At 41.4% G+C, this 20,560-nt stretch overlaps 1 protein-coding gene across 2 annotated transcripts in view; it reads right to left on the bottom strand.

Moving 5' to 3' along the window:
- Nucleotides 1-20,560, bottom strand: part of RRBP1 (ribosome binding protein 1) — a 193,657-nt gene that overhangs the window by 6,994 nt on the left and 166,103 nt on the right. Inside the window, exons 19-22 of one of the 2 annotated variants that reach the window (XM_030196259.1) lie at nt 17,601-17,684; nt 9,213-9,314; nt 6,210-6,293; nt 3,536-3,634 (exon numbers count right to left, since the gene is read on the bottom strand). In XM_030196259.1, coding sequence (XP_030052119.1) covers nt 3,536-3,634; nt 6,210-6,293; nt 9,213-9,314; nt 17,601-17,684 — 369 coding nt within the window. The remainder of the gene's footprint in view (nt 1-3,535; nt 3,635-6,209; nt 6,294-9,212; nt 9,315-17,600; nt 17,685-20,560) is intronic. The other variant, XM_030196260.1, reaches the window with a different exon arrangement.

The raw sequence follows: 20,560 nt of genomic DNA, 5'->3' as shown, positions 1-20,560 counted from the left end.
CCTGCTTGTCCTTCCTGTGGGCTCACTTCCTCTGTGTGTCAAGCCTCTGTTTGGAGGCAAGGAACTTCCTGCTTCTGTCCTGCTGGTGGTGACTCATCAGTGAGCTCCTTTATAAGGAAGGCCTGTGCTTGCAGTCAGGGCCTTCGCATGGTGTCATTGTCTGGTGTCATGCCCAGAGGCCTACAGGTTAGTCAGTGTGTTGCTGCGCTGCTTCTAAGCCTGTCTTCTGTGTGGGCTTCTTGCTCTTCTGTTTTGTACCTGTGGGCTGCTTGCCCTTCTGTGTGGGCTTCTTGCTCTTCTGTTTAGTACCTGTGGGCTGCTTGCCCTTCTGTGTGGGCTGGTGCCCTTCTGTTCCCAGTACCTGGCTGCTAGCCCTTCTGCCTTTAGTCTGTGTTTGGAGCCTGCTGTTCAGCCCTGGTTTCCCCGTTTGTGTTTGCAGCCTGCCCTACTCCCTGCTTATATATTCTGTGTGCACATCCTGAACCTTGTATACCCTGTGTGCACATCCTGTACCTTGTATATCCTGTGTGCACATCCTGGTCCCTGCTTGTTCGTCCTGAGTCCTGGTTTTGGCTAGCTAGGGTTATCCGGCTTTCCGCTCTGCCTAGCTGCCATCTTCCCTGTGTGTACATCCCTTGTATATCCTGTGTGCACATCCTGGTCCTTGCTTGTTCATCCTGAGTCCTGGTTTTGGCTAGCTAGTGTTATCCGGCTTTCCGCTCTGCCTAGCTACCTTCTGTCCTGTGTGTCTACCTTGTACCTTGCTTGTATATCCTGTGTGCTTATCCGGATCCCTGCTTATGTATCCTGATTCCTGTATCTGTCTAGCTAGCGTGTATCTTCTGGGGGATTTATCCTGTTACCTGCCTCGACCTAGCTAGTGGGTTTGCCCTGTGGGTATTCCCTGTCTCCCCTTTTTCCCTGCTTGCATGTCTGCCCTAGTCCCTGCTCCTGATAAGCTTCTGTCTAGTCTGTCCAGTGTGTCTGGCTTAGCGGCTGCATGCAGCGCTTAGTGCAGTCTAGTATAGTTTGTTCCCTCGTGTTTCCTAGACCCGGGGCGGGTCCTCTGGATTCCAGTTCCACCTTGTCCTGCAAGCCCTGCCGGCCGCCTGCACGCTGGAGCTCAACTCCAGCGGAACGGTGGCTAAGTGCAGGTGAAGAGGTTCCAGTTGCCTGCTCCCAATCCAGAGGTCCAGTCCGGCCCTTCCGTGTGTTCCGCTCCAGGGTGGTCTTGCCTGCCTCTGCCGCTCCTCAGCAGGGGTCCAAGGACTCACTATTTCCAGTTCCACCTCGAAGACCTGACAGTATGCCAAGGCCCTCGAGAACATGACACAAAAGCAGCTTACCTCAGCCAGGTCACAATTCTTAACCATAGGTGATGGTGGCATACACTGGGGCTTCAATTCCTTCTTCTCTCTGGGCCTGCTTAACCTCAGTCAGGCCCTGTCTTATATACTTCCTGGATTAGGCTCCACCCATCCTCCTGGCTCACTTTCTCCCAGGTGGGACTAGTGCTTTTAAAGTGACTCAGGCTGTCTAAGGGAGTGTTCTTAAGAGTGAAGGGAAGGGAAGGGTTCTATAAACCTCACATGGTCTAAGCAAGTTCCAACAACAAACCTTAAATCTTTTGGGGAAATTTCTTTTACAAGCTGTGGCCATGCATTCAAGTGAACTCAAAAGTATGACTTTATCCAAGGTTCCAGATTCTGAATGAATTTTCACGCCAACAAGTATTCAGCCTGAATGTCTTTGCAACGAGAAGAGATAGGGTGGGCAGCCAGCAAAACTTTGTTTCATGTCATTTCCTGTACTGTTTATGGGTTTATTTGGGTTTTTGTGACCATTTTGCCATTACAGGAGCAATGTTGTTAAGAGCAGTCTGTCTTTCCCCCTAGTTCTGAAAACTTGAATGTCTGATTTTACACTTAGCACACAAAATTATATGCGCAAGTTATACAACAGTGTCTCAGCTGTGCACGTAACTTAAATAACTGACAATAACAACCAATTATTGGCTATAATTGATGTTGACACCCCCCCCCCCCGGGCGCATCACCTCCACCTCCCCAAGCGCACCGCTCTTACCTCCAGGGGGTGCAGTCACTCGGCTGTTGGTTCCGCCGGTTCCCTGCCCCGGAAACAAGAAGTAATGTTAGAGGGAGCAGGGAACCGGCAGAGCCGACAGTTGCGCGGCTGCTCCCTTCACCCCCCTTGCAGCGTGCACCCGGGGCGGACTGCCCCCACCTCCTGGCTCTTGGTACGCCAGTGGCACACACCACATCCTAACCAACAACTGCTCACTTAGCACAGATTTTCTTAGCACCTCCTAAATAGGAGGCGCTAAGGCTAGATTCTGTATATGGTGCCACAAAAAAAAAAATCAGCGCTGAAAAAAGCACTATTCTATAAGCCACACTTAAAGTTAGGTGCGGTTTACAGAATAGGGTTTATGCCTGGCAATCAGAACTAACTTTAGGAGAAAACCATTTGCACCAACTGAAACATGGTGCAAATGTATGCACCTACATTAGGTGTGTATCCCTGTTAATCTATAACAATGCATGTAAATTTTAGGGATGCCCCTGTTCCACCCATGACCCTCCCATTTCTGTGCCCCCTTTTCAAATCACATGTAAATTTTAGGCACCAGATCCCATGCCTAAATCTGAACATGCAAAGTTCAATTAAATTTAATTAGTGCCAATAATTGCATCTTAATTTGCTTGTTATCTAATTAAATTGGGAGCATGCCTAAGTTTGAGTGTGTAATTTTTGGTGACTTTTACAGAAATAGGGGGTAAGTGCATCCGTGTTAACCCCTGGATTCTATTTATCGTGCATAGTGTTCACTGTTGAAATCCAAGCATATCCTATAACAATGCGCATACTTAATTGGCTTAACAAGCTAATCAGCACTAATTGGCAATAATTAGAATTTAAGTGCACAACTCCCTAAGTGTATTGTGTAATGCAGAGTGCCTAAACTCTAATATGAGCAATCCAAAATTTACACTGGTATACAATATGGCCTTCTGCGTCTAAATCTATGTGCTGGTATTTTTTCATTGGTGTAAATGGATGTGTGTGGTTCTAGGCACTGAGATATCAACTAACCATACTCTATATACCACGTCTAAATCTAGGCGCTGCTTATAGAATACACTTAGGCGGAAATTTGTTCTGTGCTGATTTTTCAGGTGCCTTAATATAGAATCTGGCCCTAATTATGACCAAGGTACTGAACATTAACATGGAACCAGCAAAAGAAGTGCTGGGCACATTAAATTTGCACTTTCCATATATTAATTTATTGGGTTAATGCGTGGTAACTGCAAACTCTAATGTACTTTAGTAAAAGGGCCCCAAAACGTCATTTTAGCATTGCTCATTTTTGTTTCTTACTGACATATGTCCACACGGGGTATGCCGTTGACACTTCCCATGTTGCTGCAAACAACAGCCCATCCCTAGGAAGAGAAACTTATGAAAAAAGGCAAGCAAAACTCCCTTTGCCCATTCTTAGCTTCAGAATTACCTTAAGCTGTAAAGCCTCTTCTGTATCAGAACCAGCAGAGTCTCCTCCAGCTCTCAACTTCTCCAATTCAACTTGTAAACTGAATATCAATTTCTGGGACTTGTTTTAATTTTGTGTAAAATGGAGGAAAACAGAGATTTATTTTCAGGTACATGGACAACTTTCTTACAAGATTATGTCTAAGGTCAGTAAAGGACTTTTTTTTCCCTCTTCTTTTACAATTGTTTCAATCTTGTATGCTATTACTTTTTTTTTTTAGGACGCATCCCTGTGTCAGTAATAGCTAAACTAGCTTCAACATAATTTATACATTCTGGGCCCTGTTTACTAAGCTGCGCTGTAGGCAGGCACACTTTTTAGTGCACAGTATAAAGTGTGTGGACCTACAGCACCTAAACAGGGCCTGATTTCTTTTATATTTTCTTACAATAATTGTAATCCTCTTATTTATTTTTCAATACCAAATAGCATTGTTGGTTTTATCTACCAAGCAAACTGACAGGAAGTTAAACAATACAATTAAACTGGTACAGTTCTAAACAAATGTATAATCACCCAAAGAATTAGAATAAATTATGAACCAGATATTCAAAAAAAGCTGAACTCCTAAATTTGTGTTCTATGTCCAGCCAGACTTAGAAGCCTGATTTCAGCTGAAAATTCATCTCAATTTAGGAGCTTAAAAGTTATGCTCATAAATGAAGGCCTGCCATTCATTTGGCTATATTTACGAGTCTAATTTATGAGTTTAGGGCCTTATTCTATAAAATTTATGCTACTAAATTTATGCTCCTAAATTATGAGCGTAAATGGAGAAGCATAAATTATACTCATAAATTTAGAAGTATAAATTTAGGAGCAGCCCTTAGGGATCCTTTTACAAAGAAGCGCTAGCATTTTTAGCATGCATAAGTTTTAGCACGCGCTCAACGCTAGAGACACCCATACATTCCTATGGGTGTCCCTAGCATTTAGCGTGTGCTTATTTTTAGTGCGCACTAAAAATGGTAGTGCACCTTTGTAAAAGGATTGCATGGTAATGAAAAGGAGGGCAAGCTCTTAACTTCTTTTCCCTGCCCTGTTGCCACCCACTTTTTATGCTTCTAAACTTAGGGGTCCTTTTACTAAGCCACGCTACAAAGTGGCCAGTGCTTTTGTTAGCTCATGGGTTTCTGGCACACTGTGGCCACTTTTAGCATGGCTGTAAAATGGCCACAATTTTGTTTGTCAAGCCAGAAAAGGCGAGAAAGTACTTCCACAACGAAAAACACAAGCAGTCTGAAGAGTGGAAGAAAAGGTTTCCAGACCTGACAGAAGTCCAATATCTTCAACGTGAAAGTTTATTCTCCAAAAAAGTAACATACATCGTTCAGACCCAACACAGGCCGTGATTCGGCAGAGTGCCTTCTGCATTTGCTGACCTTCGTGGTTATCTGTTTACACTGTGGTTATTCTCCATAATATTTTTTGCATTCCATCAAGTTTATGACCCCTTCTACTAAGCTGTATAAGGTGCTAATGTGTGCCTAAAGCAGCAAAAATGTGTCCCTTTGCATATCTGTAGTCCACATAAAGAGGGGAGAATAAAAAAAGAAAGAGAAAAAAAAATAAACACAAGAAGGGGAAACTACTGCCTCACCCCCCCCCCCCCTCACTATTTTGGAGCCAATCACTTATTAACCGTACTCCCTACCTATTACTTCTTCTCATGGGTCAAAACAAATTTCTCCAGATGTGTCGTATCAACAACAACAACAAAACTTCTTATTCTGAAAGGACATCATACATCTACAAGGAAACCTAAAAAAAACAGGTAGCTCTCAAAGTCAAAACTTGAGTTTCAACAAAAAAATTGTTTCCTACACTCCTGAGTGGGGCCAGCCATATCCAGAAAAATGTGTATAGATATGATCACAAAACAGTTCTTTCTTAACTTTAAAGTATGCTTTCAAAATCAATATAACTTATATGGACAAACTTGAACGCAGAAATAGCAGAGAGAAAGATATACAGAAAAGTTGCTCACATATCTTTACCCATGTACATATAAAGTAGCTAAATAATTAGCCCATTATGAATCTACCAGACATTCAACAGGCTTTTTTCTAGCCTCTAGTCTTTGGAATTCCATACCTCATCCGGTGCATAGTTTGCTTACTTTTAAATCCTTTAAGAAAGCTTTCTATTTCAAACAGGGTGTCCTTCCCTCCTAATGCAGTAACCTGCAGTGGAATAGCAACTTGCCCCCCCCCCCTCCAATTTTTTCCCTTCTCTCCTCCCCTCCTCCCTAGTTTTGTTAGATATGAATGACTCTCTTATCCACGTCTTCTTTCCCATTACTCAATGGCGTTCCTTTCTACTCTATGTTTTTAGCCTGTGCACTGCCTTGACCTCATTGGAAAGACAGTATACAAAGATGTTAATAAACTATAAACTAAAAATATCTGCATAAAAGTATATGGATAACTTATATTTATTTATTTACATATGCATATCTTTATACATCACCAAATCACTGATATCAATCCACCTATCCTCTAGAAGAAATAAACGATAGGGGAGATACAAGGCAAACATCCAGATATCCAGGAGCTCTTAAAAATGCAATTCATCTAAACGGCAGCTGGAAAAGCCATACAGTTAAATGAACCCAGAAACATATAAAACAGGTTACCTCTTCAAATTCTTCTGCTAACTTCTGCCTCAATGCTTGCTCATCCTCCAGATTTGTTTCGGTTTGCACCAGCTGGGATTCCAACTGCATAAACATAAGCACATCAACAGTGTCATGACAGATGCCAAGTTGTAATCAGGTACCTAGAAATTCATCAGAGTGTAGAAAGCTCATAATGCACCAAAATAAAAACGTAATGTTTTAGAACTCTGCAGCCGACAGGAAATAAAAAGCAGGTGTTAAGAGCTTGAAAAAATGTTTTTCAGTATATCAGAATCTCTTGCAAAGAGAAGAGAGATGTTAGACCAAAACAGACACGTCACAAAATTCTTCAGCCAAAATCACAGCATCCTATCATTGGGCGGCTTTTGTTCTTTTGGGAAGGTAGAGAAAGGGGAGAGGTTGGCTCAGAGCTTTCCACCTGCCTTCTTTTATGCCTCCAGTTCTTGGGCTGCAGTGCCATGACCCATCATGTCTCACTGAATCTGGAATTTTCGCTCATTTTATATCCCTTCCTAACTCACTTACCCAATCAAGTTTCATGGTGTGTATTTTCACTGTGCGTAGGCCAGGGGTGGAGTACTGGCATATATGGGCATACCTGCAGAAAGTATGCGCGAACATTTACACCGGTCTTCGAGCTGGTGTAAATGCTAGTGCCTACATCTACTGGAATTCATTCACTTTGACTTTATAATATAAATGCGTAAAAATGTGCATTAATTAGGTACCTGGGTGCCAGGTAGACACCCACTTAGGCAATCTATGTATCTTTATAAAATACTAGTGGAAGCAGTAGAAATTGCACCTTGACTGCAGATGCTCTTGACAAGGTGAGCACACTTGTACATAAAACGGCCAATACTCAACGCTATTTAACCGGCCAGGAAAAGCTCCTGGCCGGCTAAATAGCACTTAGCTGGCTAAGCGCTAATATTGAGCATGGGTTAGCCAGTTATTTCTGCTGAATATTAGCATTTAACGCATAGGGCCCAATTCTATATATGGCGCCTAAGATTAACGCATGGTAGGTAATCATGCCTAAGTGTATTCTAAATACCGTGAGTAAATCTACACGCGGTATTTAGAATACACTTAGGTGTAGTTCATGCACGTAAATCTATGCGCATTCACTTATGCCAACGAAAAGCTGGCATAAATCCCTGCGCGTAGATTTACATGCACTGGCCCATATTTTATAACAATGCACATAGATTTTGGAACACCCACAAAATGCCTATTTCCAAGCACCTAAGTATGCCGCTTTTTGGCTGCACACGTCAGAATTTAGGTGCAGTACATTACAGAATATGCTTAGCAATGTACGCATGTGAATTCTAATTTTTGCCAATTAGTGCTCATTGTTTGTTAAGAGCTGTTCACAACGCTTAACAGCTTGTTAAAACAATTAATCTATGTGCGTAGTTATAGAATATGCCTAGATTTAAGCGCGGAACCGCATGTAACTCTAGGCACACTATTCAGAATCTGGGGGATAGTGGCTAACCGGGTGATAGTCGTGAATATTCAGCGCTTCGCCAGTTAAGCTTAGCAGCCAAATCGGACCACCTAAACAGCAGGCCTATCTTTGGCAACTATTAACGAAGGGGGTCTTTTACTAAGATGAGCTAGCGTTTTTAGCTAGCGCTAGAAACCAGCTGGTGCTAAATGCTGAGACATCCGTTATATTCCTATGGGCATTTCAGAGTTTAGCGCCAGCTAATTTCTAGCACAAGCGAAATGCGCACCTTAGTAAAAAAAAACCCTTAACCAGTCAGGGCTGAATATTGACTCGGCTGGTTAAGGGAGTCTTTTACTAAGGTGCGCGTTTAGCTTGTACATCCAGAACTCCATGTCTAGAACCATGCTGCTCAGCACCATAGACTAACAATAACCCCAGAAATCTGAATTAACCTTGGCTCACCTCTGACCTAAGAGTTTAAAATTCCAATAGTATGAGTTAAGCTTTCAGGGCCCTAACACACCTCCTTGTAATAAAAAGTAATAGAGCTGGTCCAACCATAAAATAAACCTAGACAGAATTGGGCACCAGAATGGAGGGGGGAGCAAAATGGCCAGGTGGAACAGTATGGCTGTTGAAAATCCCCATGCCCTACCAGCCAAAAAGGGAAGTGAATCTGCCAGTGGAATAGCAAGAGCTTGTTCTGTGGTTCCCCACCACTTTTCCTCCTCTTCCTAAAGACTGGCATCATTAGCATACTTAAAACATTAGTTGATGGCCCAGTACATGACTCCACAACCACATGATTAGAAACATGCTCACAGTACCAACCTTAAGGAGGAGGAGAATGAACAGGAAGTAAGTCTGTGTGGCAGTGGTCAGTATTCAACCCATTTAAATGGGATTTGCATGGAGATATGCCAGTTTTATACTCTTTGTGCAAGTTAAAAATCTTATTCAACTGTGACTAAATTCCTCTCACAACAAAAGCTGCTTAAAATACAACTAGAAAAGTGTGCTAAGCTTAGTGCTCTTTGGCTGTAAGACAGCAAATCATGCATTTTAAGCTCAAGTAGCCGGTTTTTGTAAAAGACATCCTCATAATTGCACAATCAACAAATGATGAGTATTAAAATTAATTTTCCTTTTGTCCAGTCTATTTTCATAAACTGTTACTTTAAATGTATCATTGACAGTCTGCTAAAAAAAAGATTTACCATTTATAGCATATATTATAGCCATTTCAACATAGGGTGCAATAATTAACATATATGAATACTACAAATGAAACACTGTCCCTTTAAAGAGCAATCTCCTTCCATGTCATGTCAATAAGTGCTTATGCAATTTTGGGAAGTCAGTTTGCTTGAGGGTTAGTATTTTCATTCTGCCGGTCTTGATTAAATAGGTTTGAAAGTTCAGCATGCACACACAGCACAAAACTGGTTAAAAGGGCACATCGTTAGATACAATGAGAAAGGACATCGCTGTGAGACAAAGAAAATGTGTTAAGGCATGTCCACATGCACAAATTGTCTCACCACCCTAAGCTTGCCCGGCTCTCTCTCAGTTCGGTCAGTCTGTGACCCAACTGCTTCTCCATCATGTACATGGTTCTTCATCTCACCCAACTGCTGCCTGACCTGAAACAGGGACCAGTAAGTCTTGCTCAATGTACAAAATGGTTTTGGGATATATCCAAATCTTCAGTGAAAGAGATGGTGTACAACATTTTACGCAGTGGTATCACAGAACAAGAGGTAAAGAAACAAAACATTCAGCAGTTCAGCTAATTATTAGAAACCACACAATTGCTTTCAGGTTTCTGTATAAGCTACAGCTCGGCATCACATCATGGGCTGGAGAGAACAGGCACAGAAACCCTTCTGTTCAAGGAAACACAGAAGATTGGTCACAGAAAATCAAATGTGACTTACATAATTAACAGAATTAGTTATATATGGTGTCTGTGATTTAAGTAGTCTGATCAGAAGTCCGCAGACAACCATAAAACAAATTAAAAAGTGAAAGTAAATAAATGAATTTTAGGTCCATATTCAAAATCACTTATGTGGTCAGTATTGATTACCAGCTCCCTAACCCCCCAAATTCTATATATGGCACCTTGAGTTGTGCGTGCTAATTTGGCCACATGGCCTAATTACATGCACAACTTGAGTAATGAGCCACAGTGCCGATAATTGGTACTTAACTAATTAGCAGCACTAATTGGCTTAAATTAGAATTTACACACACAACGTTCTAGATGTATTCTACAACACGGTGGGTATAAATTCTAATGCGCACAGTGGAAAGGGGGCGTGGCTATGGGTGGGTCGTGGGCATTTCAAAACCTTATGCACACTATTATAGAATACACGTGATCTGTGCCTAACTTAGTCACAGATATTTAGGCTTGGTTTTGGTGGCCTAAATGGGTGTGCCTACATTTTAGGCATAAGCATGGTGTGTGAGCATATTCTGTAAATTACACCTAACTTTAGCCATAGTTTATATAATCACGTTGTGTGGTTTTTCAGCAACGATCTTTAATTTGCCATTTATAGAATTTACCCCTAAGTGCATTCTTAAAAAATGTTCCCCTAGGAAACAGAAACATTCTGTCTGTATCAGATACTATGGGCCCAATATATTTTTTTAAAAACTGAGCTTCTAAATTTGTGCCCAATCTCATTCAAAGTTATAAGTCTAAGGACCCTGTTTGCTAAGCTTCACCAGCGTTTTAAGCGCATTATACTAAGAATGTTGGCTCCTCCTATATCCCAGTGACTTCATTTTGTGCGTTGTTCACTTGGACCTTTTTTTTTTTTTTTTCAAAAATAGACCAAAAAAAAAATAAACAAATAGAGGACAAAAACATCTAGCAAACAGTCATTAAAAAAAGAGAGACTTTTTCTGTTTTGAAAATGGTTATATTCCCAACTTGAATTTTGGACGTTTTTAACATGGCCCTTTTTGAAACAATGTGTATCTTGCAGTAACCTTAGGAAACAGTCTAAAAGATATGCAGATAAAGAGAGGTCACATAAACTTTTACTGCTTTCTGGGCAGGCTGCAGATTGGGGGTAAAACAGCGTGCATACATCTGAAAACCCAAATATATGCACACTCTGTACTCTTCCAACCTAGATAAGGCCAGGGAAACACTTCTGTTTAACCTGGCTACAAGCCTACATCTACAGTTAGCCACTGTTCCCTCACTCTTTAACATGGCACCAATATTTATGCGCAGATGTGTAAATTTATGGAATACTAGCACTTACATGGGTAGGCGTTAGGGTGTTTGAAGAGAGGATTTCTCACAATTCTTTCTTTATAATCTGCCAGTTTTGATTTGTTTTGGAAGTGGAAGAAAGCCCATGCAAGCCTGTAAGCACCAGTGCAAAGAAATAAATGTGCACGAGTCCGAGCAAACCTAAAAGTGAAAGCACACATTGGTGCCTGTTTGCTGCGCTTAAATATAAACCTTCTAAGTTAAAAAAATTTTTTGAACAGCTTATATTTAAAGGCACAGAAAACGGGTTTGCCTGGCGCATGCACATAAGAGCTGAGCTTACTGCAAAATTCTTCTGCACATGCGCCAAGCATATAATTTGAATAGCATTTCCTTTGAGTATTGAGAGCTTGTTTTCTGCACTGTTCCGGCAGTATGGTCTCTGCTCTGCTGTCTCTAGTGCAGGAATTCTGAGCATCGGCCTATCAGCACTATTCTATAAATGTGTGAAAATCGGTGCGTAAATGGAAGGGGATGTTTACAGGGGAGGAGCATGAGTGGTACCTGAGCAGGTCCACAATTTATGCACATAAAGAATACTGTAAGTTACACGCTAAACTGCCACATTTTGGTGCCCCCACTTATACCTGCTATTGACATGACACAAGTGAGAATGTAGGCATGTTGATGCCAACTTACGCTATTTTATAATGGAATCTTGGTGCTCAGATTCAGTTATAGAATTAGCCATCAGCGTGCGTCAAATAGGCATCTAAATTTTGGTGCCCAGTTATAGAACTACCCCCTATGGGCCAGATTCTATATATGGTGCCTAGATTATGTGCAGAAATACGCGTGTAACTTAATTGGTGTAACAAGGTAATCATAATTTTTAACAGCACTAAACAAGCAATAATGAGCATTCATTGGAAATTATCATAATTTATGTGAGGAGATCGCTAAGCATATTCTATAAAGAACTGTGCCTAAATTGCAAAGCGCGCAGTTCAAAATAAATGTCCGTATCTTAAAATGGGTGTGTTTATGAGTGTATATATGGGCATTTTGTGGGTGTTCCAAAATTTCAGTGCATAATTACAGAATACAGGTCAGTGTGCCTAAATCTACACTAATGGATTTATACCAGGTTTTCATTGGCGTAAATGGGCACACGTAGATTTAGGGGCTATGGTATCGACTAAGCATATTCTATACACCGCACCTAAATCTTATAGAATACGTTTAGTTCCATGCGGATTTTTTAGGTGCCATATGTAAAATCCAGGGATATGAGGGTAATTCTATAATGCTAACATTTACACACCAGTTAAATAAATGTTCAGAATATTAGCATATGTGCACATTTTTGTCTAGATTCTATATATGGTGCCTGAAAATTCGGCACAGAAAAAAAAATACACCTAGGCATATTCTCTAAAGTACACCTACATTTTATAGAAGAGGCTTAATTTTCAGTGTGGTATGTAGAATATTACAAACCACTACTGCCTCTCCACATGACCAAATTTAGTTGCGGCTATTTATGCCATGTGTTGCTTGGCGTAAAGCCTGATGCCTAAATTAGACACAGAGCAGGTGTATTCTTTAACAAAGTGCAAAGATTTTAGAAACGCCCATACCATGCACATGGCCACACCCCCTTTTCAACTATAAGACTTAGAATTTAAGCGTACCACATTCCAGAATATACTTAGTGAGTTGTGAGTGTAAATCTTAATTAATGCCAATTAGTGCTGATAATTGCTTGTTAACATCCAACTGACAGCACTGATTAGCTAGTTAACCAATTAAGTTACGCACACTGTTATAGAATATGCTTCGATTTCTGCGTGGAAATTAAGGTGAGATATATAGAATCTCCCAGGATTTGTGCATACATGCCAGACATGTGCCTTTGTACTATTCTGTAAATTTGTGCCCATCTGCGCTAGTTAGTATTTTACAGGTGGATGTGCACATGGGCAAATGCTGGCAGAGCTCGGGTGTGGCCCACATTTATGTTTAAATCATCTTTAAAAACATCAAAAAATAGTCAAACAACCAAGCCAGCGTCCAAGCGCTCAGCAGAAACCATGAAGAAACACTACATTCAATTTTGTGCTATTATTTGAGGAATCTCTCCCAAACCCTGTTCCTCTGCCCCCCTCCCCCCAAGAACTCCCCAAAAGAGCTTACTCTTTCCCTTCCTTTTGAACCTTCACCCAACCCCCTGAAACCTTGTAACAAAGAATACTATCTAGTCAATATTCAGCTGAATTAGACTACCACCCCAGGGGGGGCCTGCAGGGGGTTGGGATACTTAATGGGCATCTTGCTCCTTTGGGGGAAGGGGATCGGAATGGGGGGGGGGGTCAGAAAGAAGGAAGTTATGGATTCTGCGGGGTCAGTAGAGGGAGGGATGGAGGAGGCCCATTGATCTTCGGGGGGGGGGGGAGGGTTCTGGAGGGAAGGAAGACTATGGTTGCTTCAGGCAGGTACCCAGAAGTAAAGCAGGTACCGGCTGATATTCAGTGCTTGCACCTGAATAGCTATGTAGGCAAAGTGCTGTCCTATATGCCCACTTAGATAGGCAGGCATCAGCAATAGAATACTGTCAGCACCCACATAACTGCCAGCTCCTCTCCGACTCCACCCCCTTAACACTCCTGTGCAGCCCAGTTCCAAAATGGCCAGTTAGTGCCCATATTCAATGGCACTGCCCAGTTAAGTGACACTGAATATAGGAAGATTGCCGGCCCTGAGCAATTTAAGCAGGCGCGAGCCTCTCCTGCTGCTTAAATTGCTTTGAATATCGACCCCTATAAGTTACGTGGACACCAACGACACTTAGGCACACATATTTATGCCAGGCTGGCATAACTGTTCACACCCCAAAGCACATATGCGCATTTATACTCAGTTACACTAGTATTCTATACAGGAAAGTAGTGTTAGCAAATTATGCATTTGCCAACATCCAGTGAATACATACTTTCCTTATTAATATATTCTCAAAATATATACAGATAGCACTGGACCATTTAAATCACTAAGGGGGGAAGTTATCAACATGGTCTGCCGTCAAGATATGTTTTTTTTACTGTTAACCCCAGCTATCAGTAACTAGGTCTCTCTGCATAAAATGGGATCTGTGTTAAAATAGCACAAGTCAGTGGTAAAATAACATGTCTTAACCGTAGTCCACATTGATAAATATGCCCCTAAAGGGGGTAATTCTATAAAAAAAAAAAAAAGGGTGCTAACAGTTTCATGCCGACTGTGGGTGTAACTGATTAGAAAACTAGCATATACACATTTTCTGGAAATACACATACATGCACTGGACAAATGGGATTTCACATGGGCAGAGCCTGCATGGGATGGTCACTTATACGCATAGGGCTCAGTTCAGTGAATGGTACTCAAAATTTGGCGCCAAAAAAAAAAATCAACACGGAACGGTATTCTATAATGGGCATTCTGGGATCACCAGATCGGCGCCCTTTATAGAAAAACCGGGATCCATCCCCAGGAGGATTTCTGCCAACTGAAATCTGGTGTAAATCCTGGCACGTAAGGTAGGCGCGGATCCGCAGTATTCAGTAATACTACGTGCATCTAAAGTACATAAGTAATGCCACACTGGGAAAAGACCAAGGGTCCATCGAGCCCAGCATCCTGTCCATGACAGCGACCAGCCTGTGCCCCTTCTATGGCCATGAATTGCATGCTATAAGATCTTTATAGAATAGCATTTAGCCAGGTGTACGTGCAAATCAAAAATGATGCCAATTAACACCAATAATTGATTGTTAGCACCTAATTATTAGCGCAAATTGGCTTGTTAGCCAATTTAGTTGCATGTGCTTTTCAGGATAGCGTATAATTTTGCCCCCAGAAATTTGCATGTCATTTATAGGATCTGGCCTATAAGTTATAGAATACCATAAGCCGCACACATATCTCCAGCAATTAGATGCATGCATTTATACCAGCTGGAGTAAGTGCTTACACCTAACCTCAGAAGTATTTATATATATGTTTATTAAGATTTGCTTAATCACTTTGTGTTTTGGATGCACGCATGATCCAGTTTTCAGCGCACCTGTAAAAAATCCCTTTTTTTTAAAGAATTTTGGACAAAAATTGGCGCACATCCATTTTGGGTCTGACTCCTTACTGCCACCCATTGACTTAGCGTAAGGTCTCACGTGTTAACCGAGAGTAATGGTCTACGTGCATAGAATGCCTTTTACTGCCCGGTTAGTGCTGTGCGCTGAAAAATAAAAATTATTTTCTGGCGCGCGTAATGGACGTGCATAAAAACTGAAATTATCGCCCGGGCCACGCGGCAGCCGGGCGGTTATTCCACATTGACGCGCGTTGGGCAGTTTAGTAAAAGGGCCCCTTAAAAACGCAAAACAGGCAGACACTCAGAATAAGAACACCATTTGTATATATAGGAAAGTCAACAGTCATAACAAGAAATAATCACCCTATTAATTAAAAAGAGAGAATGCTATTACACTCTCCATCAGAAGGAAATCAGAGGCAAACTAGACAAAAGCTAAAGTTAAAAAAAATGGGTTTTAAGAAGTACTTTAAATTTCTTTAATGATGTTTCTGAATGGATATACAACAGAAGGTTATTCCACAAGAAGGGTGCTACAGAACAGAAGGCACTCTTCTGAATGGCCTCGTAGTAAGCCTGTTTAGAATTGGGTAAAATAAGTCAGATATACCTGATTATACCAGTATTTTATAAAGCAGGGGTTCTCAACCCAGTCCTCACGACACACCCAACAAGTCTTTTCTTCAAGATACCCACAATGAATATGACTGAGATAAATTTGAGTGTACTGCCTCCACTGAATGCAAATTTATTTCATGCATGATCATCTTTGGTAGCCTGAAAACCTGACTGGCTGGGTGTGTCCTGAGGACTGGGTTGAGAACTCCTACTATAAAGGAAAGTGGAAAGGAGTAGCCTAGTGGTTAGTGCCGTGGACTTTGATCCTGGGGAACTCAGTTTGATTCCCACTGCAGCTCCTTGTGACTCTGGGCAAGTCACTTAACCCTCCATTGCCCCTGGTACAAAATAAGTACCTTTGAATGTAGTTGCAAAAACCTCAGAAAGGCGGTATATCAAGTCCCATTTCCCTTTCCCTTTTATAGAATCTGCACCAATAAGGTGCCTTATTATTGAATTCCCTTCCATACAGTCAGATAATATCTATAAATCAAATTGGGAAACTGCAGAAGTGGAAGATTGTGATCCACTATGTAACAGAAAACAATACAAGGGAGTAGTGTGACCAGCAAGACACCATCAGAAACAACAGGAAGACGTCCGACACGGCACCATGTTTCGGCCAAGTGCCTGCCTCAGGGGCCTTTATGTAGGAAAAGTACCTTGCTCTCTAATGTAACTTCCTGGCGAAGAGAGGGCTGTGTTCTAGGAAAGGCCAAGGCTCCAAGACAGCCCTGTTTCATTTGCTGCGGTGCTGCTATGGAGGCAAAAAGAGTGATACGGAAAGAGGACCTCCGCTGATGAAGCGATAGTGAAATGGGCTCCCGTTGGGATTGTCCTAATATAAGATAAGTATCTCTCTACCCCACTCAGTGATTGAAATACAAGGGTTTTCAATTGGATCCGTTCAGGAAATGAAAGTTTTATGAAAGATTTTGAAGAAAAATAAAATTAACATGGACGTTTTTTATAGCCAATGATTGAATGCAGCTGAGCTGAGAGTGCCATAATATGAAGCTCCCATTAATGTTATTCAAGCTCTAGCAATAACTGAGGCTCTTTTCCTTCCGTTATATTAAAATGTAAAAAAACTTAGTGAGAGTTTTCTGAACAGATACTTTTAGGATTAATCACTATTTTTGAGACATTTAGCAGATAATATCTATAAAATTGTGATCTGGGATGGAGCGGAACAGATCCATTTAGTGTGATGCTTGGCCTGAATAGCAGGCCTTAACTAAATGGATAGTGCTGTCATAGACACTATTCTATATATATATGTTCAGCACCTCTACCTATACGGATAGTGGTACTGAATATATGTATTAAGTTAAGCCCTGGTGCCGGCACTGGACTTAGTATGGTCACCACGCCAGCTGAAAATTTGCCACATCTGGACATTCAAGAACTTAAAAAACACAAAAATAATAAAACAGAAGCAGATAAAAGATTACTTCAGAATAGGAATGCACCCATACCCTGTTTCAGTAAAAAAGCCTGCCTTAAGGGTCTGCTGATGTACAAAAGTGGAAACCCAATTCTTCTCTTATCACAGAGTAGAACCTAGAACCTTTTCCCATGCTATAGTCAAAAAAAAAAAGCGATGAGGTGATTTCATCTATTGGACCATTGATAGGTTCTATTCTGTAATAAGAGAAGAAATAGTTTTCCATTTTTGTACATTAGCAGACCCCTGAAGCAGACTTTTATGCAGAAACATGGTCTCACGTTGGGTCTTAGCTGCCTTATCAATTAAAATATCTTATGACTCCATCAGTGTACGAGTGTTTGTTGGAAGACCCATCTACAATCCTACTGTTCTTTGTTTCTCCTGTGACAATCCATTAGTCGTTGTGTGTTGTTCCTCCACCCTGGTGATGACTTTGCTGTGTACATTGTACAACCAATAATCATTCCAGCATGTACAGATAAAGTGAAAGTTACCAATGCAAGCTCTTTGCTTTGCTTCTGTGCCTCAGTTTTGGCTGCATCCAGCTGTTCTTGTGATTCTGATAAAAGCTGTCGCAACTTAAAAACAAAATATACAGATGGGTCAATTATGGGAATACACACATACTGCAAGCAACATGCTAAGAATGTAAAAATGTGCAGATTTAAACCTACTGATTTCAAATTCTCTCCCAATTTACATGAAAGAATGAAGGACCCATGCAATAGCCTTTAATGTGCAGATTAAAGGGGTCTGAAAAGATGTTAGCATAAGCATGCAAAAATGTGCATGTCCCCAATACAAAGGAGTGGTTACCAAGCTCACACTAAATATTGTGGTATGTTCACCTGCTGCATTATTTGACATGAATGCAATGTTATTTAATACCTGCTAGTTCTAGGGGTTACCTTTCTAATATGAGCATGTTTTTTTTAGCGAGGCAAGTCAAGTAGTGGTCTTTTCACTAAGCTGCGATAAGCACTTGTCACGTTTGTGACCGTTTCCTTGTCTGTGCTCACCTCGCCCTCTGGTGGCCAGAACCGGTGGCTGCTATAAACTGTCACCCGTTCCAGACTTCAGCCTAGTCCGGCCTGGATCTTCCGGGCTGCCAGACCTGCTTCTCTTGTTTGTGCCTGAACAGCACCCGTAGCTGCCTTGTGATTCCTGCAATGAACTTCAGCAGCTGATGGGCTTTATTAATCACCTGGAAACTTCTGTGTTTGCCTTTGCATCGTCTAAGGTCCCTGGTTTGTTGGTGCTTTGTTGCACTTCTGCCTAGTCTGGTTTCTTGTTTGAGTTTCTTGTCCGGTTCTAGTTAGTCTGTGTGTAGTTTAGCTTAGGTTTATTGCTTATTTCTTAGTCTTGTTTCTGGTCTAGTTTCTGTTTGTCTGTGTCTCTTGCTTAGTGGCTGCTCTGCAGCTTTCAGGCTTGACTCTTGTCTGTCAGTGTTTATACCCTGTTTCAGTGGCTTCCTGGCAGCTTTCAGTTCCTGTCCTTTAGATTGTCCATTTCCTGCCTTGTGTAGTATTGTCTGTCTGTGAGTCCTAGCCCAGTTTCCTGCCTTGCTGCCCATGTATATTCCTTTCCCCTCTGACCCTCAGTTCCTGTTCAGCCTAGTTGGTATCCAGTTCCTGCCCTGTTCGGTAAGTCCTGCCGGCCGCCTGCACCCAGGGGCTCAACTCCTGAGGAACGGCGGTCAAGTGCAGGTGAAGTCTAGCTGTTTCTGTCAGAGTTCTGCCTTGTCTCTGATGTGGGGTGGTTTTGCCTGCCACTGCCGCTCCTCGGCAGTGGTCCAAGGGCTCACGAACCTAGTTTCTGCCTTGAAAACCTAACAACACTAAAGCATGCTTCCTGCAGCTTAAAAGGCCTTACCGTGGAATGTGCTGAGGTGCACCATGGTAATTCTGCATGCACAAACCATGCGCTAAAAAATCATTTACATTTTTTCACAGAGGGGGGCATGTCTGGGGGGTGGAAAGTTGGAGTTTCTGTGCTAATCATTTAGCGCATCTGCATTGCCACACGCTAACACATGAGCCCTTACCACCTACAAAATAGGTGTTGGTAAGGGCTCATGAGCTAATTTTTTGTTAATGGTTCCGCGCTAATGGTAATATTAGCACAAAGAAAATGAAGGGAAAGTTTCCAAAACTAGGAACATCCAAAAATTACAAACACTTGGAAACTATAACACAGGTAAACTGTTATGCATTTGTAAATCTGAGGAAAAACCTCAAGAAGCTCCTTCCCCCCCCTAAATAAGCGGGTAAAAGGGCTAGGGCTTCTTCATCATCGGAAAAAACCTCCAAAACTTTAATTTCAAAAGCACAAATCACATTTTATATTTTTTTTCAGTATGTCTTTAAGCTTGCAGATGTTTGAAAAATATCTACTAAAAACTCGAGAAGGTACTTAGCTTCTCTTAGGCTCCTCCGTGATTAGAACTGTGGTTAACGTTGGCCTCCATTTCGCCACAGCTTTTTAATCTGGGAAGGAGATGATGATCTTCTTGACCAATTTAATATCTATTTAAATGGATGTCATCCTAACATCAAGTTCACGAAGAATTCGGACTGGCAAGAAATTACATATTTAGATGTCAAAGTGTTGAAGAGAGCCAATCAATTTCATACGTCAGTATTTAAAAAGGCGACTGATAGGAATACGCTTCTCCACTACTCAAGTTGTCATCCAAGAGCCTAAAAGATAACTTACCATTTTCCCAGTTTTTGCGATACCGTAGAATTTGCTCAGAAGATAGAGTGTTTCAAAATCAAGCAAAACAGTTGCAGTTAAGACTGGAGGAGAGAGGCTACCCTAAGCAAGTGGTTAAAAATGCCTCTAGAAGAGCTAGATATAATAATAGAGAGCTTCTCCTGCAGCCTCAAGCAAGGGTGAATATGGATGAGGGATTAGTGTTTATGTATGTGTTAAAATATACATCTCAATCCTCACTGGTCGCGAGAATTATCCGTAGGCACTGGAATATCATACAGACAATACCATTGTTCGCAGAATCGAAACTTCGATTTGCATATAGTAGGGGAGCTAACTTAAAAGAACTTCTATGCTCGACAAAGACTAGAGACAGATTGAATGAAGTCACAGCCTTTGAGGGACATAAGAGATGTGGTAGATGTTCAATGTGTCCCTTGATGAATGAAACAAAGGAATTTTGTAATCCCAGTACAGGATATAAATATACCTTATATATTAATACAACATGCAGATCGAGGGCGTAATTTATTGTATCATCTGCCCCTGCCAGAAGTTATATATCGCTCAAACCTCTAGGCAGTTATTTGTGAGGTTAACTGAGCATAAAAGTGTTATTACTACAAAGAAAGCTACATCTCTGCTGGCGGTGCATTGCACTGAATTAACACACACTTTTGCGTCTTTGAAAGTTGTAGTGTTACAACAGATTAATGATTTCTACAATGAAGAAGATTTG

This window comes from Microcaecilia unicolor, chromosome 3 (genome assembly GCF_901765095.1).
Source record: "Microcaecilia unicolor chromosome 3, aMicUni1.1, whole genome shotgun sequence".
Taxonomy (NCBI): domain Eukaryota; kingdom Metazoa; phylum Chordata; class Amphibia; order Gymnophiona; family Siphonopidae; genus Microcaecilia; species Microcaecilia unicolor.
This window is presented reverse-complemented; position numbering and strand designations above follow the sequence as displayed.